At 47.5% G+C, this 27,546-nt stretch overlaps 1 protein-coding gene and 1 long non-coding RNA gene across 6 annotated transcripts in view; one reads left to right on the plus strand and one right to left on the minus strand.

Moving 5' to 3' along the window:
- Positions 1–229: 229 nt before the first annotated feature.
- On the minus strand, positions 230–26,937 carry SLC41A3 (solute carrier family 41 member 3). Of its 5 annotated transcripts, XM_021531846.2 has the most exons (11): positions 25,904–25,968; positions 24,590–24,906; positions 14,181–14,288; positions 13,274–13,345; positions 12,333–12,477; positions 10,120–10,266; positions 7,363–7,507; positions 6,410–6,489; positions 4,569–4,703; positions 3,610–3,758; positions 230–1,183 (listed from the first exon to the last, which is right to left on the minus strand). In XM_021531846.2, the coding sequence occupies exons 2-11, from the start codon at positions 24,878–24,880 to the stop codon at positions 998–1,000; spliced, it is 1,458 nt and encodes a 485-aa protein (XP_021387521.2). In that variant the 5' UTR covers positions 24,881–24,906; positions 25,904–25,968; the 3' UTR covers positions 230–997. The 5 variants fall into 5 exon arrangements, with proteins under 5 accessions (XP_021387521.2, XP_021387536.1, XP_077642253.1 ...); XM_021531861.2 differs by lacking the exons at positions 24,590–24,906; positions 25,904–25,968 and adding an exon at positions 19,903–20,965; XM_077786127.1 differs by lacking the exons at positions 230–1,183; positions 25,904–25,968 and adding an exon at positions 26,766–26,937 and having other exon boundaries at positions 2,948–3,758.
- Positions 25,712–27,546, plus strand: part of LOC144246997 (uncharacterized) — a 77,660-nt gene continuing 75,825 nt past the window's right edge. The window contains exon 1 of the long non-coding RNA XR_013340715.1: positions 25,712–25,758. This is a non-coding gene — a long non-coding RNA (uncharacterized LOC144246997). The remainder of the gene's footprint in view (positions 25,759–27,546) is intronic.

The raw sequence follows: 27,546 nt of genomic DNA on the forward strand, positions 1-27,546 counted from the left end.
TTGTTAATGTGTGGATGGTGACTGTGGGAGAGGCTTTAATCCTAACCTGAAACATATGGGTGACAAAACATTCTTGGTTAGGAAACATTGATTTTCCTGAAGCCCTATTAAAATTGTGTTGTCCAGCCCTGAATGGATGAGAAAAAAACAAGAAGTTCTACATGACAAGTTAGAACTAAAAACAGGCAGAGTCCGGGGCAAGAAAATCCACAGCATTACTCTTTTTTTTTTTTTACCCACTTTATTTATGTGTGTGTTTCTATAAACATTTCAATTACTGGACATTTCATAAACCGTAAAAACAAACCTTCCTGCCCTCAAAATGCAATCTAACCAGCTTTTTGGTCAGACACCAGCGATGCTGTCAGGGCAGGTAGGTGGTATCCCTAAATAACCTCCCACTGGGCATGAGCCAGCAGCACACTGCCTCAGATCCTGAACCTCTGAGCCATGGAGACAAGCCAAATTTAAAGACCTGGTTGCTCTGCTACTTTAGGAGCGGGAGAAAAGTGGGGTGAATAAAGAATTTCCCTTGGTGGAAAGTCAGAGTGTGATGGAGGGGCTGCAAGATCCAGATCAGAGGCAGTGACCTCGCAGGCTTTGGGGCAGCCTCGGGGCTGTGTCAGTGCTGGGGATTGAGACCACGGCCCAAATGCTCCTTCTTTCATTCCTTCTTTAATTCCTTCCTTCCCAGTGGCCGAAACGTTCCTTGTTGCCTTGTCTGCCAGGCACAGCAGTGACCACGGGTGCTCACACCTCCCATCCGCTTTGCTCGCTGGCAGGGCAGGGTTTGTGGGTGCTGACTCCTCGGGGCAGGCCCGGCTGTAAGGCACGGCGGGGAGGGCAGGGGGTGTCGGGGTGCCAGGGGAGGCCCAGCCCAGCCGGGTGAGCCAGCACCCAGTGCCAGGCACCCCGGTGTCCCGGAGGGAAGCACCCAGTGCCAGGCACCCCGGTGTCCCGGAGGGAAGCACGAGGGAAGAGAGCAGCACAGGCACTCTCAGTTGCCCAGGTTCATATCTGCGCCGTGGATGAGCCAAACCAGGCGGAAACAGATGGCCAGGAACCCAGTGCCCAGGAGATCACCCAGGGCAGTGAGGTAGGGGATGGAGAAATTATCTGGGTCCAGAGCCTTCCTCCACATCAGGCGCACAATCAGGTCGGCCACGTAGAGCAGGATCCCCACCTGGGAGAGCAAGGCAGAGAGAAGGTAACACACAAACCCTGGGCTCAGAGCCAGTGATGTGGCCATGGCCAGGGAAGCAGAGCTAACAGGGACCACTGAGCCTTCCACCTTCCCCAGAGAGCTGGGGTTCCTCACTGGGATGGGATGGGATGGGATGGGATGGGATGGGATGGGATGGGATGGGATGGGATGGGATGGGATGGGATGGGATGGGTGTAGCTGGCTCCTACCCTTTGGCATCACATAACCCACAGTGCCACAGCCCTCTGCTGCCAGCCACAAGTGCAGAGACCCTGCTTGAGCTGCTCACCAGCACTGCCTGCCCAAACCAGAGCCCGGCCACCAAAAAGCATCTCCCAAAGGTACAGTTCCTATCCCCATGCCTTGAATGGGAGTGCTCCCACTCATTCCACCAGATGAAGGGTTTTTGTGAATATGCAGGCAACCCCAAAGGACAAGTTCGTAGCCAGACTTTTTTCTCTTTGTCCTTCTTTTTTCTGTTAAAAATTCACATCATGTGTACTTTGTTTTTCCTAAAAGTCTCAGTGGACAACTGGAGTTTGAGGCAGTTTTTACATCAAAGATATCCCAAGCAGAACTGACATGTTAAGAAAAAAAAAAAAATCTTTTTTTTTTCATCTCAACAGTTTAAAAATCTTTGTTGTGATTTCTTTTAATTCTTATTTCATTCCCGATTCTGATAAACAGATGGCAGAAAAAAATACTTCGGTTAAAGATTAAAGACTATCTAGTTAATTGAATTAAGAAGGGAGAGAGAATTTGTACCCCACATCTGTGGTCCCTCCATGGGAGACCACAGCACATCAGGAACCAAAGCCTGAGGCAGCATTTCTAAAGGTGAAAACTGCAAGCTGGGTTGGGAGAAAGGGAGGAGGAGAGATGGGGGAAGTAAATTAAATAACAGAATCACAGAAACTAACACTGGCTGGAAACTTGAGAGTTTTACACAGATTATTTGTCTTCCTTAATTCAGGATCAAATACATCCACATCTTTCCTGATGGAAAATTTGTTTAACTTGTGCTAAACAACTCTCAGATGGAGATGTCACACTTAAAGCAATCATCCCCATGTTTTTTTTCCCCTCCCATTTTTGTTTTTCCCAAGGCCTAACATAAATCTGCCTTTTTCCATTTGAAATCCGAGATTTCATGTTTCCTCCCCTAATAACCACATAGCAAATGTTATTCTGCCCCTTCCTGCAGAAATTTGGCAGTTTAAAGGCTGTTAACCAGACTTTTCTCAAGTCTCTCTACTGTGAACTAGCTAACCCCAGTCCATTCAATCACTCCTCTGAGGTCATGTTTTCTGGGCCTCTGATCTTGGGCTTCCTCCAAGTGACCCAAACTTTCCCTCCAATCCTTTTTCTTTCTGTCTTTCTTTATAAAGTATAACAGAGGGGAGAAAAGGGCCAGGCTGAGTGTACCCTCCTCCACTGGCCTCCACAGGAATCTTTCAGGGTCAGTGGTGTTGCTGGGATGCTTCTCTTTATGCTGTCATTTACTCTTGTTTTTTCATGCTTGGCTTTGGTTGAGGAGTTACCTCAATGCATAAAATGAATAAATATTTTCATTTAAACTGTGGCTGTGCTTCTGGGCTTGGGGCTGTGCAAAGTTGAGAAAAACTGATTGTTTACACACACAAGGAATTCACCCTCAGACACAAGGCTGCTTGTAAGGCAAAGTGAGAGTCAGCCACCTCATCATGCAAATGAATCACTCATTTAAAAGGGCACATGAAGTCAGAGTGTCTGTGAGTTCAGGCAACAGCCACGTGCACTTCTGAGTGTGAAAAATAAAATTTACAGGGTAAGAAAAGCAGCAAAAGAGAACAAGCAGAACAAATCAGATGATCTGCTCATTGCCTACCAGGAACTTTTACTTTTGAAGATGAACTGCTCAGAGCCTGGGCTTTCCCTTTGTTTTTTGCCCACATGGCCCTGCCCAGAGGGCTTCCCTAGGTCTTCACCATAACATCTGACAGTGGTTTCCAAAACGGGTGGGGAAAACTGCTGGCTGGAGTTCACTGCTCCTCACCTTGCTGGGGTGACAAGTGGCAGCCTGGAAATAACTTGGAGCTCAGAGACTCAAGGAGTGAACATTTTAAAGCAAGGTACTTCTTGCTAAGTGTGTCTCTGCACACTTGCTGCAGTTCAGTGGATGCTGAGAACTTTTTCCTCACTCACCCTAAAGCACGGCTCTGCTCACGTGGGAAACTACAGCCTGGCAATTTGGGTGAAGTATTACTGGAGCTACAGAATGTACATGATTCTTGGCAGAAGCACATCTGAAATGACAAGGAACAGAGGCTGCTGCTGAATGTTTTACTGTGGCTCCTCTTTAACCTGGAGAATGCTGGTTTTATGTTATCTGACAGATTCCTTTTGGATGAGAGTTTGGGGTTTACCTGCAGCAAAGCAGCAGCCAGATAGAACATCACAAAGGTGAAGGACAGGGATGTGTGGCCTCCCTGCAGCAGATGGATGGTGTAGAGGAACACGAGGTGCCCGGGGATAACCAGGAGGAACAGGACCCGTGCTGACTTGGAATTCACCCCTGCAGAGCACAGAGACAGAAACAGGGGTAACAGCAGCTGGGGAGGGTGAGAGGAGGACAGGACACTGCATATTTTAATGCATAAACCTGGGGCTGCACCCTCCCACCAGCCTCATTGCTAATGCCTTCTCTAGATCACACAAACATAGGGAGCATCTGCAGGATCAGCCCAGCAGCTTTGCCTAGCACTGAAACTACATGCCAAAGGCTTTGTGCTCCATGCTGATCCACTCTGATTCTTGCAAACACTCTTCTCAGCTGCTCTCTGCCTCCCACAACTTCTGCTCTGCCTCACTGCAACAGATTTTCCCAGTTTATAGTTTGATCTAGCACTAACTCTCAACCTAACAGGGAAAATCAAGAGGAACTCTGTAAAGACAATAGACCCAAAATTGAGTTTTGCTGATGCTTAAGTATTTTTAGTGCTGAAGACAGAGGAATTGCTGATTTTCAGCAAGATTATGGTCTATTCACTGCTCTGTCCACAGGTGATGGCTGTAGGCTGGCCATTAAAATGACTTTCTGTTAGATCAAATCTAAGATTCTTTTTCAATTACTTTCTTTAGAGCTCCCTGAAGGCCACTTTCTTTGCATGCCAGTGAGCAAATACGCCTTAAGCCTTTTTTTCATGCTGCCCACTGCAAGGATGTTTCCTCTCTGATCAGAATATTCTCTGAGGAAGGGGAATGTTCTGCCTTTGAAACCCAGCTAGTCCTTCACCAGCCATATTCCTTGGGAATGGGAATTCCTTGGGAATTGGGAATGTGATGACAGACCTTGAGACATGGACACCAAGGGTTCAGGGTCTACCTGATGAGAAGAATGTAGTGCAAGGGTTGGGCCAATTCTGCCTCATTTTGTATGGCAAAACCCCAGGCATGCTCCAGAAATGCAGGAATGTAGAAATTCGGCTAGCTTGGATGGCAACCAGATTGCCTCCAACACCTGTGAGGACAAAACACAGAAAACCTGTAAACCACCTTCATCACTCCAAAACCTAGCCTGAGGTGAGTCAATCTGCATTCACTGAGAGCAGCAGTGAGAAAAAGAGAAAACCTGATCCCTGCATTCCCTAGGGGTGCTGCACTGTTCACTTTGCAGGAACAGCTCCTAAAATTCACGAAGGCTCCAGTAATTGTATTCTTCTGGCTGCTGGCTGAAAACATTTTCCCTTTCTCCCCAGCACTGGATGTAAATGCCATGTGGCCTCTGAAGATGATGTGATTGCACCTGGTTGGACACAGTCTGTGAGCAACACCTGGGGAAAGCAGTGCAGATGCTGCCCATGGACACTGCTTGGATTTACTCACTCAGAGAAATATTATTGTTCAAAAGACAACAAAACATCACAGAGAGTAATTATATGTCTGTCTGAAGGTACCTAACACACTTGGTAAATGAGAAGGAATCATGAGAATTAATTAGAACCCAAAAATATTAGCAAATTAAAGTAAATTAATTCATTCCAGACTGATTAATTGTAGCAAACATGAAAAAGCAGCTACATTTTCCAGTAGGAAATAGAAGGATAATGATCTGTGGACCAAGCTTCCACCACCCTAAGTATTTTCAGGGTGGAAATGCCACAGAAAAGATAACAGTGAGCCAGATGCTACAGGCTTCTCATGCTTTCCCTTCCTTGGAGAAAAAAAAATCATTATTAAATGTGAGATTTTCCAGATAGGAATCAAAGTGAAAATATCCAGGCTGTCTCACCAGAGCTGAAGATGGGACCTGAGCCATGCACTGCCACGCTTTGCACGTGCAGAGTGAAGAGCTGCCTGTGCAAAGACACAGAGCACTGCACAACTCTGCCAGCAGCTCTGCCAAACAGGTCACCTGTCCCACAGAGCCATGTCTGGGGCTCTCCTTGCTCAGCTAAATGGCTGCTGACTTCCCAAGGAGGCTCCTTGACTAACCATGCTGGAAAGGCTTGTCAGCAAGGCAGTTGTCTTTCTGCAGATCCAGGCAGGTGGCAGCTGGGTGACACCCTCTGGCACTGCAACAGGACATCGTGCTTTCAGGGTGGCATGAAGCCCTAGGAACCTGGGTTTCCCTTGGAATGGGACTGCCCTACAAGAATGTTATAATAGCAGAAGAATAAGCTAGTGGATCTTCAGTGATACCAGGATCCCCAGCAGTTTGTGCTGATAGGTGTGTGTATACTGTGAATATAAATATAAGTATAAATATACACACAAAACACATTGATATATATATATATATAAATCCAATTATATCAAATCCATGCATATAATCTTTCAGATACATACACATGTATAATCTAATTATATTATTAGTTATCAACATTCTGTTTGGGGATGACTGCACCACACAAATTACTGAGTGGAGGAAAGGAAACAAGGGAAAATGGATTTATTGAGACATCCCAGTAGGTCTGATTTTATGAGAAGTGTCAACGCAGCTCTCAGAGATGCTGCTAACCTTTTTGCACAGCTCTGTCCTCACTGCTATATTGCTCAAAACATAAGCAGGAACATGATGGGGACCAGCAGCTTCACTTCCACTCGTGATGGGAGCAGGGACTTGGACACTGATCTCTGTGTAGTGGCAATGGTGGATGCCAGAAGGCTTGGGAGGAAGGGGAGGAATAAATAAAAGCATGCACAGAACCCCCATGCCCAACCTACCATTAATCACAGGTGTGAAAACTGCCATGCCTTCAAAGTTTGGGTCAGTTACAGTTTTGTCCAGGATGAGCCCACCAATGCTGTTAAGGAAAGGACAGCAAATGAGGTTGGACCAGTCTTTTCCCAGGGCAATTCCTACACTGAAAACAGCACACTGACATGGGTTACTGCATCTGCCCCATTGCCAGGGCTGGACTTTTCACCATGTACTCCTTTTACAGCTCAGTTTCCCCCTACAGAAAGCATTACAGATTTTGTTAACAGAATGAGCTCAGAAGGACCTCCTTTCCCACACCCAAGCAAAACTGGTAGTAGTGAGGAAAGCATTATCATCCTCCCACAAAGTTTTGTTACACTTCCATACTAGATTTAGCAGGTTTTAAAAATTCTCTTCCAGATCTCAGCTGAAAGATGTAGCACAGGAAGAAGGGACTACCTGGCTCTACATTTACCAGTATTTTCTCTTTACAGCTGGATAAGAATGAGGTTGAAGCCTGACAATTCGTGATGATCATCATCTGTGTTCAGTTTCCTGTCTTTCACCCATGTGGTGCCTGGATGTGCGAGTGAGACTTAGAATGATTTGCTTTTTCCAGTCCTTTGGGGGCTCCTTATCAGCTGTCTCACAAATAAGAGAGACAGATTGAAACCCTTTGGCACACTTTGTATCTCCTTTATGCAGGACTGAGAAGGACCAGAGGCAATTTAAAAAAACCAAAAAACCTAAGAATCTTCTCTGACAAGAGGTTATTTTGCAGAAGGAGAAGGTGCTGCAGCAGGTGGCACACAGTACTTCAAAATTTTACAGAATCATAAGAAAGTCTGTTGGAGAGTCAGCAATGGCTGGGAAGCTCTGGGCAAATACCCTCCTGCTGTCCCTGCCAGTGTCACCTTTGGTGGCCCTCTAAGTGAGCCCAGGGTGCACACAGGGCTGGGAGCTGTGCCTCCTTTACCTGCTGATGCTCATGGCAACAATAACCGGCTGCCACCCAGACTTCAGGACTTCGGCCAGGGAAGGACTTTGCTTGGCAATAGCAACCCAGAGAGGGATCATGACAATGAATACAGCACAGATCAGAGGAGAAAGGTACTTCACATCTGGCAAGGAAAAGAAATCTTGAATTAAATACCCGAAGCTTCACTGGTTGCCAAAATCGTAATGCACAAAGATGGGAAGAAATGCAGAAGGGCTCTTGCTCCAACCAAGTTATGTTAGAGGAAAAATCACATGAAGCATGATAGTCCCCACAAAACCACCTCATTCCACCACAGAAATCCATAATTAATCCCTGAAATTCGCTGCTAGAGGATGCTGTTTGAAAATCAGCAGGATTCAAAGCAAGTTATATTTGAAGACGAACAACTCTCCAATTCCATCTCCAACTAAGAAAGACAAAAAGTTACAAAATTTCTGGCTTCAGGGTATAAATCAAACAGCAGGGCAAGAGGGAAACTCCTGTGTGGAAGCTGTATCCCACTTAGGGCAGACACCTCATACCTTCACCTCACACAAGAGGTGGGTAGGAAATACTTTAGGAGGCAAGCTGACAGAATTGCTGAGCAGCTGGTCTGCTCTATAGGAACAAATGTTCTCTGGCACGTATAAGCCAGTTAAGATCTGGGATTTCTTTTGTGTGAGCTTGCATGTGTTTCCATTAGGTGCTTCTTTCATTCAGCAGAGGCATAGCCTTGGAGTGATCTCTAAAAGCAAAGAAATTAAAAAATAAGTAGATGTGCAGCACTAAAAGAAAATAAACATGACTCAGAAGCACGAGAAACACCTTCGAGCAATGGGGCTGATGCCAACCCCCTTTTGATACAAAAATGCTTCTTCAACAAAGCTCTCCATCTGGTCTCTGAGCTGGGGCCAAAGGCAGTGGGATGTAATGCTGGCTTTGCAGGTAATCTGGGAGATGAAGCAGCTCAAAGTGTGCATGTTTAAAAGCACCATTGCCAGGGCCTTGGGCTACCTGGATGTGACAGCACTGACATAATGGCATCTTCTCTGCTCATCAAAGGCTCTTACACAAAGAGGTGCAACTCTTCCTGAGTGGCTTCAGTGGGCACTGAAATGCAGCTCCTCCTGGGAGTTAAGAGCTTTGTCAGTGCACTTTACCCTCTGGAGTCATCCAGGACAGGAGGGTTGTACGACAGACTTAGCTGCTGTACTGGATCTCTTACCCACACCACATGTTGTTTTGAGCAATTAATTCCTTCTTAAATAATGCAGGCACAGAGCACAGGAGTTGATCAAACCTTACCAGAGCCCACAGAAAGGCTCCTGGTAGGATGAATGGTCTTCAGGCTCCACATTCCAGTTCTGCTACATTCTCTCACAGGCAGCCCATAAGCAAGCTGAAACCTTTTGGCACAGTTTGTATCTCCTTTATGCTGGACTGAGAAGGACCAGACGCAATTTAAAAAAAATTAGAATCTTCTCTGGCAAGAGGATATTCTGCAGAAGGAGAAGGTGCTGCATCAAGTGGCACACAGCACTTCAAACTTTACAGACTCATCAGTGTTTTTGAAGGATACATATACATTTTGGTAGGACCCAGAAGTTTGTAGAGTGTGACTTGTACCTCATTACACACTGGGCAGGGAAATGGATTTGTTCAAGCACCATCAGCAGTGCTATTCTTCTACCTGCTTCACTTCATGCTCCCAGTGACTTGGTGTCTGTGTGCTGACTATTTTCCATCTCAAGAGGGTCTTTAAATTATTCTGGCAACCCCAGAAATGCTCTCTGGTCACAGCCATAGAGGTTATCATGTTGTTCTGCCCTGTGCTCCCTGGGAGATACTATCTGAGGCACAGCAACTGAAAGTGAGATAAGCTTTATAGAGGCAGATGCAATGGCATCATGGAAAAATCCTATTAAAAAAAAGCACCTCTGAAGCTCAAGGAGGACAGGATGGAAGTGAATCATAGGCCTCTCCCTGCAGTGTGTGCTCCTTCACTCCCTCACTTGTTCTTGCACATGGAATGAGTTATGCAAACTGAGAACAGCTGCCTCACTGCTTCTGCTCAGTCTGAAGGAACAGTTTGGGTTTCAAATGGAATTGAGTTTGCCGGATCCTTTTATTTTCCCATTTCTGTTCTAGCTTAGGCTCACAGTAAACAGCCTAGCATTTAAAAAGCAACAGACATATATCACCAATGTTTTGAACTTCTGAGGGTCATCAGGTGCCCAAGCCTTTGGCAGCCAGCAGCACAGCTAACCCAGACCACAACTCCTGCTCAGAGTCCTGCAGGCACAAACGCTGCAGATACTTCCCTCCAACTGAATATCTTGTTCATCCATGACTCTCCACGTAAGAGGATACAAGAATATCTTACTAGTGCCAAACCCCTGGAATTGCCTTGTGAAGAGGGACCTGCTATTACCCATGCACAGGAAGAAGTTTTGCTTGGCCAGTGACAGATCGAGGAACAGAGTCAGTGTCACATATGTCAGCCTTCTGTTCCAAAGCTGCACAATACATGTTGGTCATTTCTTTGACAAATCCCAGTTGTGTTTACTAGGCTCTGCCTTCCAGTTTGCTACTAAAAGACAGTCTGGAAAAAAACCTCTTTGGTCATTTTTCTACCCCCGTGGCATGACAGCCTCCATTCTGAAACATGCCATAAATGCTGAGGCAGCCTGCAGTAATTTCCCAAGGATATGTGAGCTTCCTTGCTGAGCTGCAGTTCCCTGCTGAACACTGTACCTATGTATTTGAAGAGTGTGCTGCTGATCCCTGCGAGGAGGGAAAGGGTTATCAAATCTCCCAGGCTCGCTGCTATGGGTGTGGCGACATTGTCTGGATTGATCCCAACTTTCCTTGCTCCAATGATCACACCAATCATCACCAGACCTAGAGAAGACACAGAGCAGGCATCAGAGATGACATTTGGCTGTGTTTTACCCCAGAGCTGCTGTTCTGGTTCCCAGAGGGACGTGGGGGTCTAAGAGAAGAAAGAAGCATGTTACCCACAACAGCACCATGCAGCTGGAGACTGGACACCCCCAGGAATTTGTCCTTTTGTTTTCACCAACCTGAAGTGCACGACTCTGTCCTTATAAACTGCACCAAGGGCCCAGAGGCACACAAACAAATTCCAGGGATCAAAGCAGAATACCAGCAGGCAGCCCAAATGGAGAAGCTCCCCTCCTGAGCAGCCTAATCTTTGCTGCCTTGAAGCAGAACCAGGCACGAAGCACACTCATAGATAAGCACACAGCAGGCATGCAGCAGCCTCTTGGTGCCATCCCCTCCTCTGGATTCCACAGCACAAAGATATTTTCCATATTAGACTGAAATTTCTCAAAGTTTGAATCACCAAGGAGCAACAAGCATCCTTACAGTACCCTGCATTAGCCTTTCAGCCCAGCCACCAGACTGAGCCCTCGTGTCCCAGAGCCTTTGGGGCTGCTTTAATTTGCACTGGATGAATATTGATGCTGTGAGCAGCTCCCGAGTCAAGGGGTCACGGTGGTGGCCCACATCTCTTCCCTTGTCCTCTGAGGTGCACCTGCAATATTGAGCTGCTTTTCAGCATTGCTAGGGAGAAGAGAGGTTTTGCATGTCCAAGTAAGTTTAGGAGCACAAACCCCAACCCCTGATGAAGATGTGGGAATCCCTCAGCTGTCAGATCTCTCACAGGTCTGTGGAAGAAGCACCTGGAATAAGCCCTGGCCAGGCTCCACTGCTAAGTAGCAAAGGCAGCCTTGAGACAAGACATAAGACATTCTTTCAAAGTCCTTCTGTGGCTGACAGACTGCACCAAAGGAAGCCCAAGAAATGGGGATTTCCTCCAGCTCACAACCTCTCTGTGCCTGTCTGCACAGCCTCTCCAAAGCTGATCATGCACAGGAGCATCAGCTCTACCCCAAGAAATGCTCCATATGCATCTTCCCTGATGCAACATCCCTAACACAAAAACACATCCTCACACAACGTGACATTTCCACAGCAGCCCTCCCAGACACCCACGCTCCCCTCCCCTCAGCACAGTTCATGCTGCTTCCCTCCCTGGCCATAAAAACAGCAGCTTGCCATCGTGCACACCCACACTCAGGCTGCCTGTGACCATGTCCAGGGAAAAAACTGATGTCAAACCTGAGACAGGACAGCAGCAAAGCCTCTCTGTACCACACCAAGCAGGGAGATTGTAGGGAAGAGTAATGAAAGCTGAGCTGCTGGTATTTAACAACTGCCTCATCCCACGTTTTTCATCAAAGGTATCTACAACCAGCCTTTGATTCCAGTTTAGGGATATGCAGTTGTTCTAACTCATCCCTTTCATTTAGGAAACTTGCAGTATCCTTTGTGCCAGCTGCTCTATTCAGGTATCATGCTGCCCTCGTATGGCAGATCTACAAACTGGAGATCTTGAGACCACACAGAGCAACTCCAGCTGTCCAGCCCATCACATTCCCCTGGAAGAGGAAGGGCCAGGGGAGAGGACTGTCAGCTCACAGCAGGCAAACTGCAGGGCTGGCCACAGCCCTGCTCAGGGTGTGGGGTGACCCAAGCCCATCTGGAGCCTGGTCTGGATTTGTCTGCTAACAGACCCTCCATGGCCTGGGTGACGTTGTTTCACCCTCCCCTGGGAAAGGGCCGGTGTAGATGGCTCATGTGACACCCAAGGGACACGGAGTGGGGGTGTCTGTACAGCCATGCACAGCTTGGGGCATTTTCACGTGTCAGGTGAAGCACACTTTGATTGCTGCCTGTGCATGCCAGTGAGCAACAGATGATGGGGGAAGAGAAGCAAAGGCAGGATGCAGAGAGGATGAAAGCAGCAGACCCAGCTCCCCGCATCCCTCCTCCCTCTGCCAGACCAGAGGCATGCCAGCTGGGCCTCCCTGGTGGAACAGGGACAGCTCATTCCCCACCTGAGTGCTGCATGTTCAATCTGAGGGACCAGAACCACTCACCAAGGGAAAGTGCAGCTATGAAGGCCGTGGTGACGCTGCTGGCACACAGCACAGCAGCCTGGCTCAGCTCCACAGAGCCCTTGGAGATGGCTCCCAGGATCACAGCAGCGACAGCAGCCAGCAGTCCCACCACGGTGGCCTGGACCTGGGCACCAAAGGACAGCTGGTGAGCACACATCTTCTCCTGGCAGCTCCACACGGCTGCAGCACTGCCACACAGCTTGGAGGGCAAAGCCTGGCACAGATGCTGATTGTTTGAGTACTTAAACAGCAGCCCCACAAGGCTCCACTAGATCAGAAAATAAATCCTGACAAAGTTTGGAGAAAATCTCTGGGGGCCTGCAAAGGGCAGATAACACTTCAGCAAAGGACACTGAGTCCATCAGCAAAGGAATAGTCCTGGTCAAGACAAAAGTGGGCTCCCCATCAGCTCTGCACTCCTGGGAAGTTTGGGGCTGTGCAGGGAGATAAGGGAAAGCACACAAGACAGATGCTGCCAGCCCTGAGGTCTTGCCATGTGCAAACTCTAGGCTGGTTCTGGATTTTAACAAGCAGAAGAATTGCCTTTACAGAGGCAATTTCTCCCATCTCTCCCCTCCTGGCCAAGGCTGATTCCCACACACTGCCAGTAAATGACAGGCTTTATCCAGGGGCTGCTGTGGAACAGGGATTGTGCCACAGCTCCTGCTGCAAAAGGAGTTTTATTAGTTCAGTTTGTCCACAAAGGCAATGAATGCCTAGATGTGTTTTACAGCTAAACTACAAGCTCTGGGGCCACAAAGAGCTTTATTGGAGGTCAAGTCCTGGCTCTGCTTGGCTGTGTTGAGGATACCTGCCCCAAATCACCAGCTGTGCATTCAGCACTGCTGGAACAGATGCTGCAGGTCTGCAACACAGCAAGAGAAAAGGGACTTTTTCATCTCCCAGCTGAAGTGACTCACCTGGATAAGGGCTAAATTGCAGGTGGCCATTTTCCATTGTTTCTGGGCATCATCCATCTGTCCAGTGTTAGCCTAGGAGTAAAGAGAGACACTCTGAAAAGCTGTTTCTGTGGTACAGGTGGCTGCTGAAGACAGTTTCACCTGCTCCCTGGGGGAAAGGGGCTGCCAGAGAGAGGCAAATGCAGGTTACCATCTCCCACCTTTCCCTGCACTTCCTTCTTGACACTTTTCCACCAGCCCAGTGTCCCAGGGGCATCAGAGGCTCACACTGGAGGTGCAGAGGTGTTGCAGGGCACCCAGGTAGAAGTCAAGTGGGCATATCCACCACAGCCCACGCAGACAAAAAGCTGAACAAATTAAACTAATTTTTGTCCTTTGTTCCCCCTAAATTGCTCTGGTAAGCTACATTTTCTCCTGAGGCATTATAAAAAAAAAAAAAAAAAAAAGACCAAGGTAAACAAAATTGCTTAGGGAGATAGAAGAGATCAAATACAGAGCAGCAAAAGCTGCTGCAGGTTCCAAGAAGCCTCAGTCTGCTCCTCCCAAGGTAGGATTGCTGGGAAGCCCTCAAGGATCAATACCCACAGAAAAGCAATCCAGTAGTGAAGCTGACAGCTGTGGAGCCCTGGCTTTGTCTCCTTCATGTGTCACAGTGCCCCAAATATCAGCAAATGGCCACCCAGGGATTAATTCACCTTCAAAGTGCAGATGGAAATTCTCTGTTCCAGTTACAAAATGAGGGCAAACACATTATTTTAATGCTCACACCCCACTAGTTTCTAGTTAGCAGCAAAGGGCATCTCTCATACACAGTGTGATTACATAAATTAAGAATCTCCTGATGTCTCCTGCTAATCACCCCCCCCCCTCCCCTCCCAGCACTCCCCACCAGCCTGTTAACACTCACAGCAGTGGAGAGCCTGGATGCCAGTGTCATCTCCAGATTACCCTTCAGACCAACCAGGGCAGGAACCAGGATGAACACTTCTGTAATTGTCCTGAACACGTCCCAGTGCTGCAAGGAGACAAAGCAATGACCTCAGTTTGTGGTGCTGCCCAGCCCAGGGCAGCAGGTTCTTCTCTCACACCTCCAGGTGCCCTGTGCACACAGGGGCAGATGCTGCCCAGATGCATTTTATGTTTTGCATTTTGGGAAGGAAGGAAGGAATTTTCAGCTTGCAGTATTCTGTCTCATCTCATGCACAACAAAGCACTACCCTAAAGAGGAAGGAGCATTCCTTATAGGGGCAACAGAAGATTTTGGAAACCCACCAATTAAAACCTGCCTTTAGCATCAGCCAAGACCAATGTTAAAAGTAATTAAGATTCACAAGGCAACTTTAATAGAGCATGTTCTCCATCCTTTGCACTGGCACTAGAACCTCTATGACTAGAACCTAGGAAGCTCTACTGATAACCAAACTCATAAGAACAAAAACAAAGATCTGGAAAATGATCCCACAACAAGAAGCTGTGTCTATCTTTTCTTACCAAATCAAGCATCTAAGACTGATGGAGGGAGGGAATGAGATTTTTGCATTTCTTCTCCACAGGCAGTTCCTAAATCTTCCTGTTACCAAGCACAATTTCAGTACAGGTGGAAAAATGTTTTTAATTAAGATATCTCATAAGCCAGACTGCTAGGCCAATATCTTGACTGTTGTTGCTCCTCTGAAGCTGAACTGTACAAAGCTGTTGAATCAGCTGCAATGCCAGAGACAATCTGAAAACGTAAGAAACTTTTTTAACTGACATGTGTTCTCTAATTTTTGTACCATACAGTGCCTAGGAATAGAATTCATTCCTCCTCCGTGCATTCAAGGGTGTTGGCAAAGCCCTGCTGTAGCCAGAGAGGTTTAAATCAGGATGAAATCACAGAATGGGGCCACTCAGCATGAAGGAAAAGTAATGAGCCCAGCATCCAAGAGCAGAATACAAGGAAAAAAGGGTGGCTGCAATGAGTCAGATCAAAGGCCCATCTAACCCATCCTTAGCCAATAATCCAATTTGGGTGTATAAAGCAAGAAGCTACAAAAATGGCAAGTAAATGGGATAATTCTCCTGTGTATTTTCCAGACTATGACTATATGCCACAGGGTACTGAACTGGTGGGGGTTTGCTGCACAATGCCCAGTGTTGAAAGGCTTTCTCTTCCAGGTCGTCATCCAAACTCCCCCCTCCAACCCATGTGCCATCCTGTGGCAAAGATTTCCATCATTTAGCAGCACATCATGTGAAGGATTTGTTTGTTCTACCCACTGTGGTCCTGAATTCTGGCACTAGAGGACAAAACAAACCAGCACATCCCTACCCACTTTTTTCACATCCACTGGGATTCTATAAACCTGAATATCCAGGTGGTTGGACAGACACAAATGGTGACACATTCGGCTGCCAGGCTGTTAGGAAATACACACAGGGTGTAACAGCTTGGTGTTTTTCTCTGGCTGTGCCATGGGAAGCTGCAGGAAGCTGTGGGAAGGTGTCTGTCTGCTGGGAATTCATCACAGCTTCCTTCTCAGTCAGGATGAATGAAACTGGGGCTGAGCCAGTCCTGAGCATGTGGTGCAAGGCACCTCAGAAATGCACATAATAGGCAAAAATGTTATTATCAATATAAAAAAGGCACTTTTCCTGCCAGTGGTGGAAACAGGCACATTTCAAAATGTTCAAGGTATGTTACTGTTGCATAAACAACAAACAACACAAAAATTGTCCCCTTATTTGACATGCTACAGTTTTGTTTAAATTTGTTAACATGGAACTTAAATGCCTGAGAAAAGCTGGGGGTGGACATCTCTTTTAAAGATTCATATTCCCCTCTCTCCTCTCTCTTTAATTAAGAATAAATCCAAAACACATCTTTGATATCTTCCAAAGAAAGAGGAGGAAACACAGACTTCACAGTCACAATGTAAAACTCCCCAATCATCTAAAGCACAGAGGCATGCAGAAAATTCATACTTAAGACCTTGCATATTTTGCACATAAAAAGACATAAATAGAAAGCAACAGGAAAATTCGACTGTTTTTATTTTCTGTGCATGCCACCTTTGGGAAATATGACTTTGGTATATCTAGGTAAGGTCCAATCCTTGTGACATAATAGATTTAACAGGTTTCAAGCCATCAGAAGTTTCAGCATATGAGGTATGATTTGTTTTGGGACTTTGCCTTACATATAATTACACCTGAAAGCTCTGAACATTTAATAATCACACAACTGTACTAATTACAAAAAAAGCTGACTTAATTGCCTCTATTGGAGTCTCATTAGTGACTCACCTACAGCCTAAGGAAAGACTCTTAATGATTTATACCACAAGAGCCAGGACTTCATTGTGTTAGTGACTGCAGAAATACAGAATAAACAGATGATGCCTGTGCCATCAGCTTGCAGGACTGCCAGCTGGAGGAGTGATGAGTGGGCAGCTTGGAGCCATGTGGGCAAGGAGATGCCTGAATGAAGACACCTGGACAAAGCCTAGAAATGTCTCTGTCCTTTGAGATGAAAACTGGCCTAGAAAGAACAAAAACATTCCATGCAGCATTGCAAACCCACACAGGCAGATACACAGCCAGAGAGGGACCCTTTCCCACTTCACATTTTCATAATGGAGTTTCAGCCCTAGAACTCAGCTCGGAAGAAGTTTGGTTAATTCCATGTCCTACCCCTAGCAGCTGGATCTGCTCGTGGGGTCCCTCAGAGGAAGAGAGGTTATCATGGATGCACTGATCCAGCCCCAGTCTCATTGCAGCCCCCCAGCCCCATTGCAGCCCCCCAGCCTCATTGCAGCCCCCCAGCCCCATTGCAGCCCCCCAGCCTCATTGCAGCCCCCCAGCCCCATTGCAGCCCCCCAGCCTCGGTGCTGGAGCTCCTCACACTGTCCTCACAAACCCAACCTGTCCTGGTGCCTCCCAAGGACATCCATCTCCCATGGCAGCAACTCAGAAGCCTCAGGGGTTTTCCATTACTCTGAACAAGTCAACAGAAAGATCAAAATATCCTAGAGTATAAAATGCAAGCCAATTCGAAATCCTTTTCAAAGCTAATCATCCCATGGGCTTTTGTCAACAAAGAGATGTCTTATATCTGTGGCTTTTATTTGGACTGTGTCCCACTCCAATGGTGTGGAAAGGGAAAATGAAAGGGAAGCTTTCCTCCTGAATTCTCTGGTTTGAAATCTGATCAGCCAGCTTCAAAATGATTCTTCACCTTACTGTACAAAAGTGGGCCAAACACTGGCAGGGCCCTGTAAGATCTCCAGCAATGACAGCCAGCCCAGAATCCAGAAGGACCAGTGGGCCAAGGATCACTGGAACAGAGGCAAAAATGTCCAGAAGGAAAAAACCTGTGCTGTGCTATCAGCCCTGCAGAGAGACTGCATCCCCTGCACGCAGGAAGAGAAAATAGCAAACATCTACTTCATTGGGCATCCTTTTCCTACAGCATGGGACACCCAGGTCTGAGCCTTGGAGTCAACTAGGCTAGATAAATCTGTTCTGTTGATTTTTCTTTTAAACAGCAATATGAACAGTTCTTGGTTACTCATCCCAGAGTAGATCAGAAACTGCTAAAATCCTGAGAAGTTTGATAGGACACAAATGAGCAATTTACACTTTGTTCTCTTTACAGCAATATGAGCTCTGCAAAAGACAGCATCAGCTGGACTCACAACACAGAAACAAGTTATTTCAAGATATTTTGTATTAAATATCTTGATTAAACTCAGCAGGATTAAACTCAGTGTTATCTATGCTCTAGATACCATCCTTAAGCTTGCCCATATATCTCCCTTTCCAAGGAAGACACAGAGTTTCCTAAGAATGTTTTGCAGTCACTAGGGCAAAACATTCCTTAGCCAGAAGAACCACTAGAAAACGGGCAAACCACAGGCTCCTGGACTTGAAAAACCTGTAGTTTCAGTATGTGAGCCCTCATGCCTGGCAATATGAGTCTTATGGGACCTGGCCTCGAGCAAACAAACTTAGTGTCAGGTTTTAGTTGGACAGGACTGTGATTTTGTATCTCTCACACTTGCAGGAAGTTGAAAATAAACAGCTCAAAGACAAAGAAGCACTAAAGAACATCCCAAACCTTTAAAGGCTAAGATCTCTGCATTTTCCCAGCTGCTGGTTTTGTTTTTAGCTGTGGGGTTGTTGGTACCATGGTAGCTCACCTCACTAACATCTCTCCTGTGCCATTTGTGACTCTCAATGCACTGGGCTCCCTCCTCTGGGAGCTGAACCATGGACTCACTGTTTATATTTCAATATACTTCACCAAATTATACACTTCCTGTGGTTGTGGTTTACACCTGACCCCATTTCTATGAGTCAAGTGAGCAAATACACAAACTAGATTGCACATTGTTATTCAAAGGACAGTTGCAATGTAGGCATACATGGCCTGTGTTTCTCATCAGTTTGGATACAGTTACATTTTTGGGCACAGCTCAGTTCTTAGCAAGTGAATTGATTTCTTCTAAACAAAGACCTATTCACTCTAAAGTACAGAGTGGGTATGTGCTACGTCTTTCTCCTTCTTTGAGATAAATGCTAACTATCAACATAACATCTTGGGTAGTTTGAGAACTTCTGTAATGCTGCAAGACAGGTCTGTGCCTAAGCACTGCACCAAGTGGAGATGACAAACACAGCCCAGCAACAGCCTGTGCCACTCCAGTTAACCCTTCTTTGATATTCCTTGTGCTTTCTTTAGTTCGACTTCTCTGCCTTCTTTGTTTCTTCCAGTGCTAGAAAAAAACAAGCAAGGTATTGTCTTTCCAAACATTCATGTATCCATATTTAGCTCATCCTGTGGTATTAATGCCAGAGAATCCAATGTACTCCAGTGAGCTCAGAGTATAGGATATATCCTTGGGAAACTCTGCCAGACTTTTGATTTGTAAATCTACCAGCATTTGTAAATCTACCAGATCAAATTTTGCATTTCTATTTGTGCCACCGGTATAAAGAAAAACGGATGGGATAGATCCTGGTTGGGACACAATGGTGTAAATGCTGCAGCACTCCCCAACAGTCAGGGGAAGTTATTCTAAATTTATACCCACCTCAGAGACTGCCCAAGAAGCATTCACTTTGTAGGCAATGCTAATCATTTTATGGTGGCATGCCTCTCATCACAGTATCTAAATGCTTTCTAGACCAAAGATTATATTAGGTTGTTTGCAAAGACCTGAAAGCATGAACTTGCCTCTAAGTAAAACAGGTACGTAACAACAACCCTGACCTAGATCTCCTTATCAGCAATTTTTGAAGGAAAGAAATTATATCATGCAACAAGGGAATATGCTGCAGCCTGATCCAGTTGCTTCACAGGAGTCTTTACCAAAGAGTTTAGCTCCACAGAGAAAAAGGAGCGCCCAGTCTAACATACCCAGCAAAGTGCTAGGCAGCCATCTGAAAACCAGTGTCCCACATCACAAGGAACCCAGCTACTGATCTGAAGGAGATGGATGGTGTCCCTCCAGCACAGAACAAGCCCACAGCCATACTGCTGTCTGGCTGCTAGGACCACACTCATTAAAAACAAACAAGCTCAAATACTCCAGGTCAGAGCCTTAGCCCACCCTCTCACTACAGGTTGCCTAAGCACAGGTACCTACTTGAACAACATCCATCAAGAGGCCAGCAGCTACCATTCCCAAGCCAGCCAGAAGGAATGGCACAAAAATCTGGGAGGCAATGGAGAATGAAGTCTCTGGGAGAAATCCACTGGCCGACCTGGTCAACTTGCAGGTGAAACCTCTCAGCTTCTTGCCATGGAAGCACAGTTCCAGCTGTAACTGGGTGACCACCATGGTCACACGCTGTTACCCCATGCTCAGCAGGAAAATGGAGGGAGATTAGGACATGACACAGATCCTTTTTGTAGCTCTGTCCAAAGTCAGAAGGAATGTTTTTCCTCAAACTACAGCAACGATGCCAAATTCCTTTAGTTTCTTCTCCTCCTAGGAGCACGTCCAGAAGATTGCAGCAATGGTATCCTCCAAAATTGGTTCAGCTGGGTTGAGCCCAGGTGGCAGCAAACTCGATGGACACAATTTCTCTGATTTATATCCAGGGGGAAATTAAAAAAGAGAAGAGAAGATTGTAGAGATGCTTGTGGATGAATAGAAACGAGCCCACACCCCATTCAGCTCCCACCGCTTCGGTAAAAACCAGTAAGACCTGCTCAGGCTACAGCACTGAAAGAGTAACAAGTCATACAAGAATCTCTCAGCGTGCTCAAACACACTGGTGTCCTTTCTGCTCGGGTTACATTTCTCGTCGGAGCGCGGCGCGTTTGATACGATGGTTTAATGAGTAAGCCCGCCGCAGAGCAGCCCAGCTCGGCTCCCTCGCTCCCACCACAAGCTCTGCTGGACTTTCCTCACTGTCCCGAGGCCGAGGAGGTGGGGAGTTACCAACCACGATCCATTCTGCACTTCTCCAAGGTGAAGGAAGGTCAGGGGAAGCAGGAGCCCGCGTTTCTCTCAGCTGACGGCATTGCGCAGATCCCGTCCCCAGGCAGGTGACACGGCTGAGCCGCTGGTGACACAGGATCTGCCCTTCTAGACCCCGGCCCCTCGTGTCCGCTCCGTGGTCTCGGCGGGGCACAACAACCAGGCTGTGCCAGCTGTACCTCTGAATGACCGGCTCTCAGCGGGGAAAAGAAGTTCAGAGAACCAGCCAATAAGCTTCAAAAGCGAGCACCCTTATCTGCTGTCATCACTTCAACTTTCTGCTAGTTTGCAAAGGCCAAGATAAGAGTCCTAGCTGAGCTCATTTAAGGTAGCTCCATAATCTCTCTGCACGACAGGCAAGGCAGAGAAAGGGCACGCTGTGAGCTGGTCACCCTTCCTGTTCCGAAGTGAAACACACTGCTCCTGGGTGCTCTTTGAGAGAGGGGTCTCACCCCAAAGGCTTCATGGTTAAGCTTTTATACAAGGTAAAATTAGAGCTGTACCATGGCTACATACATACAACCAAAAAAAAATTTGTATCCTGCTCCGTAAAGGCTTCAGCTCAAAGTCAGGCATGTAGGGAAAAGAGTCATGGTATTATGCCTAGGCTCCTTTCCAATAATTATTTCGGGCAAACTAATTGAATCAGAGGGTGAGAAAGCTTTAAAAACCACCTTTTAGGATGGATCAACCCCTTCCTTCACATTCTCTGCAGAGAGGAAAAGGCTAATGGCTCGTGGACTCTGTCCTTGTGACAGGGTCCCCAGCACTGCGGGGGAGTTGGAGGGAACATGACATACTTGCAGCTAAATTGGGAACTGAGGAAGCTCTCGGCTGTTTAGACAGTGTTTCTTTGGTCTGAATTCACACCAAGTGAGGTGACAGAGCAGATCTCCCTGAAAGCAAGACAGAGTGGAAAACAAATGCAAGCTATAGAGGCTTTGTCCTTCGATGTTATTTTGGTACAGCCCCTAAAACCTTCTCCACTCCCAGCTGCCTTGGTGTGTACATGTGTCTCCACCACCTAACAATGGTCCAGTTAGCTGAAAGCTAACAGGACAGTACCTTTCAGCTAATCTAACTGGAAAAAAGGTCCCACCTTTTTTATGCCACCATAAAATATCTGGAAGAGTCAGGTTAATAAAAATCCTATAATAACTACACATGACCCAACCTCTTTATACCAGCTGGGAAGAGAGAAATGACAGTATGAAGGCCCAGTTCTAGTTAGTCATTCACAGAGGCTTCAAGGAAACAAAAGACAATTTCTTGACAAAATTTCTGGACAAACACATAGGTTTTCCAGTTCTAATAATGTGCCTACCTAGTCCCATATGTCACTCTATCAGCTAACTGGATTGATGACAGGCAGAAGCATTAATGTAAAGGAAATATCAATGAGACTGAATGACTCAAATGACATTAAAAAACACAGCAGCAACACATCCTGTACTAAAGCGTCAGCCTGACAGGGTTTATGAGTTTATCATGCTCCATCTCTCTCCTGCTAAGCAAGCACCATAAAAAGCCCTCAACCGATAAATCAGTATGCAGAGAGGTAATTGGTTCAGGTGACCCATGTGTGTACACTGGGCCATTTTATTATGCATTTAAGGAGCCTCTGATAAAGAGCCACACCATATTTATCAGCAGAGAGATGCATCACATTTTCCTGGCGAAGAAATATACCTTATTTGTCCAGAAAACATACATCAGGTTTGAGAAGAATGAGAGCATTGCTCAACAGTGGGAAAAAGATCGTAACTAGCTAGTGAAAAGACTAAAAAAAAACCCAACAGCTTATGGCTGTGCCACTCAAGAAGGCAAAACCTGGAGAAGTGCACTGCTGCCCTTCTCTGCACACAGATCCATCCTCATGTTGCCTGCTAGTCAACAAGTAGCACTGTCCTGGAGGACAGAAACAACCTCTTGGGTGAGTCCTGACCCTGATCTAGATGCCCCTCCACTGGCACAGTACAAAAAACAGAACAGAAAGATGGCAAGTGTCTGAGAGCACAGTTTCATACACACCCTGCCATCCCTGCAAAGAGGAGACAGGAATGACAGAATGCTCTCACGACGTGGCAGAGGTGGCAGCAGGCAGCACTATCCCAACACCATGGGCTCACAGGAGAATGAAGCTTTGTCCCAGCTGCTCAAGCACCACCACTCCTGACTCTGTGAGCTCTCTGTTACACCAAGCAGTGTATTTTTGTTTCTCACTTGCTCTTCTCCTCCCCATTTTAGGAAAGGGCAGAGAAGAGAACTTTTGTGGAGAGCTGGAAAGCAGGCAGATGGAGAGTGCCTGGGGCCCAGGGACTCTCAGGGATCCACTGGTGTCCCACAGAAACAACAGCAGCCAGGCAAAGGCCAGGACTGGCTCAGGAAGGAAGGGCAGCAGCAAGTCCATGATGAGATGTGCTCAAGAGTCCATGGTCATGTACAAACAGCCACTGTGCTAATTGCCAAAAGCCACATTTCCTATGAGATGTTGCATGGGTTGATTTCCCATACTTTAAGCACTACTATGATGGCTTTTAGTGAGCTCTGTATTTGCAAAACCAGAAAACAGACTTTTGCAGTTTCAGAGTAGAATGAGGTTTGCTTCACATTCTGTTCATATTAGTGGCTCAGTTCCCTCTAGGGAAAAAAAACTCCCAGGGAGGAAACATTGAAGGAAAAGTCCTCTTCCAACATCATAAACCCATCTGCAATCCATTTCACACTTTAATAACTCACAGTAGGAAGAAACATACATTTAATGTCAGAGGTCCATAGGAACAGGCAGCTCTAGAAAGTCTAAAAAATAAAAACGGAAGTGGCTGCTCAGTGTTCAAGGCTCTTGGGAATAATGTCTAAGGAGACAAAAATTAGTTTGACACTGGGTTCTGCATTTGCCTGGTGTTCCATGATCTGACTAGACATTCTGCTGGGTATCAAGTACATGCTAAGGTCAGTTAAGGATACTGTGTCACTCCTAAGCCTTTATAGCTCTTCTAGCTCAGGGAGATCAGCCCTGGGTTAATGACAAAGGAACACAGCTCCACATTTGTGAAAGTTGTCAGTGTAAGCACTGTAGCTTCTGTGTCACTGTATCAGATAGGTCAGGGTAGTTTGACCTCACAGCTAGTTAGTCAAATAACAAGGTTAACAAAAAGGCATGCTGTTAGAGGAACCCAGAGTGCAAAGGCATGGCAATTTATAATCAGCTTTAAACTGTCTAAAATTAGGTGCTGATCATTGCCTTAAATGTCTGTATTGCAGCACCACAGGAAAAAGGTCTTATCCTGATCCCCACAGTGGCAGGAATGGGACTTCAGGAATTCAAGTCTTCTGCTGTGAGGCCTCAGAAAAGGATGTGGTGCACAGGCAGGGCTGAGCTGTTGTATGAAATGTTAACAGTGCTGGGCTGGCTGATGCCCTGTGCAAGGAAGCAGCAGGTGCAGAACTGTCCAGAGCTACATCCACGAGATATGTCACCACTGTGTCTGCTGCAGGAAAGCACTGTGCCACCCCAGGCTGCCCTCACCCACCCTCTTCCCAGGACCAAGGGGAGATCTCTGCATATTCCTAATCACTGATCAATTAGGACTCCCCATTCCTAATCAACCTTCATGTACCCTTTAGTACCGTGTCCTCTTTTTTATCCAGAGAAGGAAAGGCACCAGAAAAGCACCAGGTCTCTTGAGAACTGCACAACACATAACAGCTGACTTTGAGGGAAGGCACAGGAAACTGCTGCAAATCCTCCCTTACTATGCCATTCCCAGACCAAATCCCCTGCCTGTGAAGGAAAGTTCCCCACTTATTCCACAACAGGTATGTCAGATGAGCTTCTTCCCCTTACCTGAACATAATCCAAAACCATGCCTGCCAAGACCATGCCAAGCCCAGCCAGGAGGTATGGCAGGAGCACTTGCAGGCAAATTGAGCTTGCTGACTCTTCCTGTGACTTTGCCATGGCTGCTTTCTCTTCAGCCAGCAGCTTCTGCTGTGTACGCAGAGAGACATCCTCTGCCTCCTGGCTGCCAAGTCGGCTCTCTCTGTGTTTACCCTTGCTCTTTCCTTTGTGCCGGGATCTCTCTCCATTCCTAGACCTGCCCTCTTTTCTCCTCTGCCGGACTTCATCACCTTTCATGGTGGCTTTCTTGACTCACAGTTTTTCTGAAAAATAAAGTCAGAAACAATGAGATAACAAAAAGAAGTATCAGGCAGATGAGAGACAGGAAATTCTGTGGTACTGTGTGTACTCCTGAAGGCAAGCTACCACTTACTCCCCTAACCCAAGATACTCTGCTGGCCCAAATACTAGTACTTAGTTTATCTTCAACTTTGTATAGTGCCAAATCAATCTCCCTTCCTGTAGCAGCATCTCTTCCTAGGCCTGTGCTCATGCTGCAATGCTTGCTGTGCATCCTGGCTGCTCCCCTGAGAACTCCCAGAAGAAAGCAGAAGGCACTGCACATGGCCTGAACTCTTGACCTACCAGCTCTCACACTGGGAGTCACAAAGAACTTATGAGCCCAGCAGAATCCAACCCCTTTCAGGACCTCACCCCTAGCCAAGAAATGGGAGAAATTGACTTCTTTATATCCTAGCATCCCACAGTCCAGCAAAGGACTAGGGTCAAGGTGTGTACTATGCTTACTACCTAGCATAGCTGTCCACCACTCCTCAATAACAAGACGATTCTTTGTTCTTCGTGCTAATCTGGATACTTTTCCTTTTGTGCCTTAGTTGACATGCACGCGCTACATGATTCATCTATCTACAGAGAAGTTGCCATGACCTCACAGCATCTTACAAGAAAAAAAATAAACATGCAAAATTCTAACCAGTAGCCCTTTTGCTGCCATCAAATCTCTTTTCTTGATGGAACTGTCACTCACACTGCCCGTCCCATTGTTGGCCCAGGCAGTGCCGCAAGTCCTTCACCCATCACCTCCTTCCAGCCCTCATCCGGATTAACCTCTGCCAGATGCTCTCATTTTCAGCAGGGGCCCTGCGCTATCCCAGGTAAGACCAGCCCCCTTCTTGCCGCAACATCTGGAGAGCGGAGGGAACAGCTGGGGAGGGGAAGGGAAGGAAGGAGGGAGGAAAGACGGGAAGACCAAGTCCCGCTCTGCGGGAGGACGGCCCGCGGCCCGGTCGCGGCGCTTACCGGCTGGGTGAGCTGGCGGGGCGCTGCCCGCGCCGCCGCTGCCCCGCGGGCGCGGCCGGGCCGATGCGGGCGCGGGCGGCTCCGGCCACATCCCGCCCGCCCCGCGCGGGGCCGCGGGTTCGAGCCCGGCCCCGCCGGTTCGAGTTCGAGCCCGGCCCCCGCCGGTTCGAGCCCGGCCCCCGCGGTTCGAGCCCGGCCCCGCGGGTTCGAGTTCGAGCCCGGCCCCCGCGGTTCGAGTTCGAGCCCGGCCCCGCGGGTTCGAGCCCGGCCCCGCGGTTCGAGTTCGAGCCCGGCCCCCGCCCAGGAGGCGGCGGCGCCGTGAGTGGCAGCGGCCGGTCCTGCCCCCACCGCGGTGCCGCCACGCCGGCAGCGGCCCCGAGCCCCTCCCGGTGTCCCCTTTACTCCCAGCAAGGACGGGGGTCGCTCGGGGTCCGCAGCGCATCCCGCTCTCCCAGAGCCCGGGGAGGATGGTGGGGAAAGGGTGGCAGCTCCAGCGCGGGCAGCGGAAACAGGAGGCTGCGATTAATAGCTGCGGAAAGATGTTTCCTCTGTTTGGGTTCGTCGGGGTGGTTTTTGTTGGGTTGGTTGGCGGGTTTTTGGGGTTTTTTTTCCTCCTCATTTTGGCATTTGCAAGAGGTCGCGTTGCAAGCTTCCTGTGCAAAAAGCTGCCTCCACCGCCGGCAGAGCAAAGCTCCCGTTGATTGGGATTTTCTCCCCCTTCTGAATCGGCGTGTTAGAAACGTGATTACAGCATTCATTTAAGCACAAAAATCTCATTAAGCACTGGAGTAACCGTACTCATGCAAGTCTCCTGAATCATGCAGCTCAAATTTCCAGAACAATTGAGGATATTAAATCATACCTCAGTACCAGAGCAAATTTATATCCTGCTGAAGTCTCTCAGATGTCATGCTACGCTAAAGGGCTCTTACAGATAAAATGGTGCCCCTGGCTCAAAGCAGGGTACAGCAAAAGGAGTTGAAGGTTTTTGGAAGGGGCAGTAACGAAACCCTGCAGCTGCTGCGAGCCGAGGGTGCACGGTGGCTGCTGAACGTCGCCCTGTAAGGGCAAGGCTTTAAATTTCAGCTCACTTGGTGTAATTTTACATCTTTACTTTGCAACTGATTCTTCCCTGAGAGTGGTCAGAAGACAGCTTCTTGGTGTGAGAAACAAGAGGGGAAGGAGCGCGGTTTTAAACAGTAACAACGTTGCCAAGACAGTTTTAGACCTGTTAAGTGTATTCTCCTATCATTTTACCAATGAGCTTCAAAGTAAAATATCTACAGAGCAAGCACAAACTCTCCCGGGGCACTTAATGGACAAGGACACTTTGGTGATGCTTCCAGCTCAGGAATGCAACTGTTCTACAAGGGAATCACACCTGGGTCTGGCAGCAGCCGCAGCAAGAGCTCCCGGCTCTGCCGGAGCTCACTCTGGGTGCAGCACACCTCGTGTGCCATGACCCGGTGCAGCAGGCTGCAGTCCCCGGAGCATCCCCAGGCTGCATATTTGAGCAGGCTGCTTTCACCAGCAGCACAGAGCTGCACTTGCTCAGAAGTGCAGCAACACTGCTTGGATAGATGCTGGCTTGGACGTAAGGGAGCAGTAGTGGCTGGACCTTGATTGCAAACAGAGCTGCAGTG

This window comes from Lonchura striata, chromosome 12 (genome assembly GCF_046129695.1).
Source record: "Lonchura striata isolate bLonStr1 chromosome 12, bLonStr1.mat, whole genome shotgun sequence".
In the NCBI taxonomy this organism is placed as follows: Eukaryota; Metazoa; Chordata; class Aves; order Passeriformes; family Estrildidae; genus Lonchura; species Lonchura striata.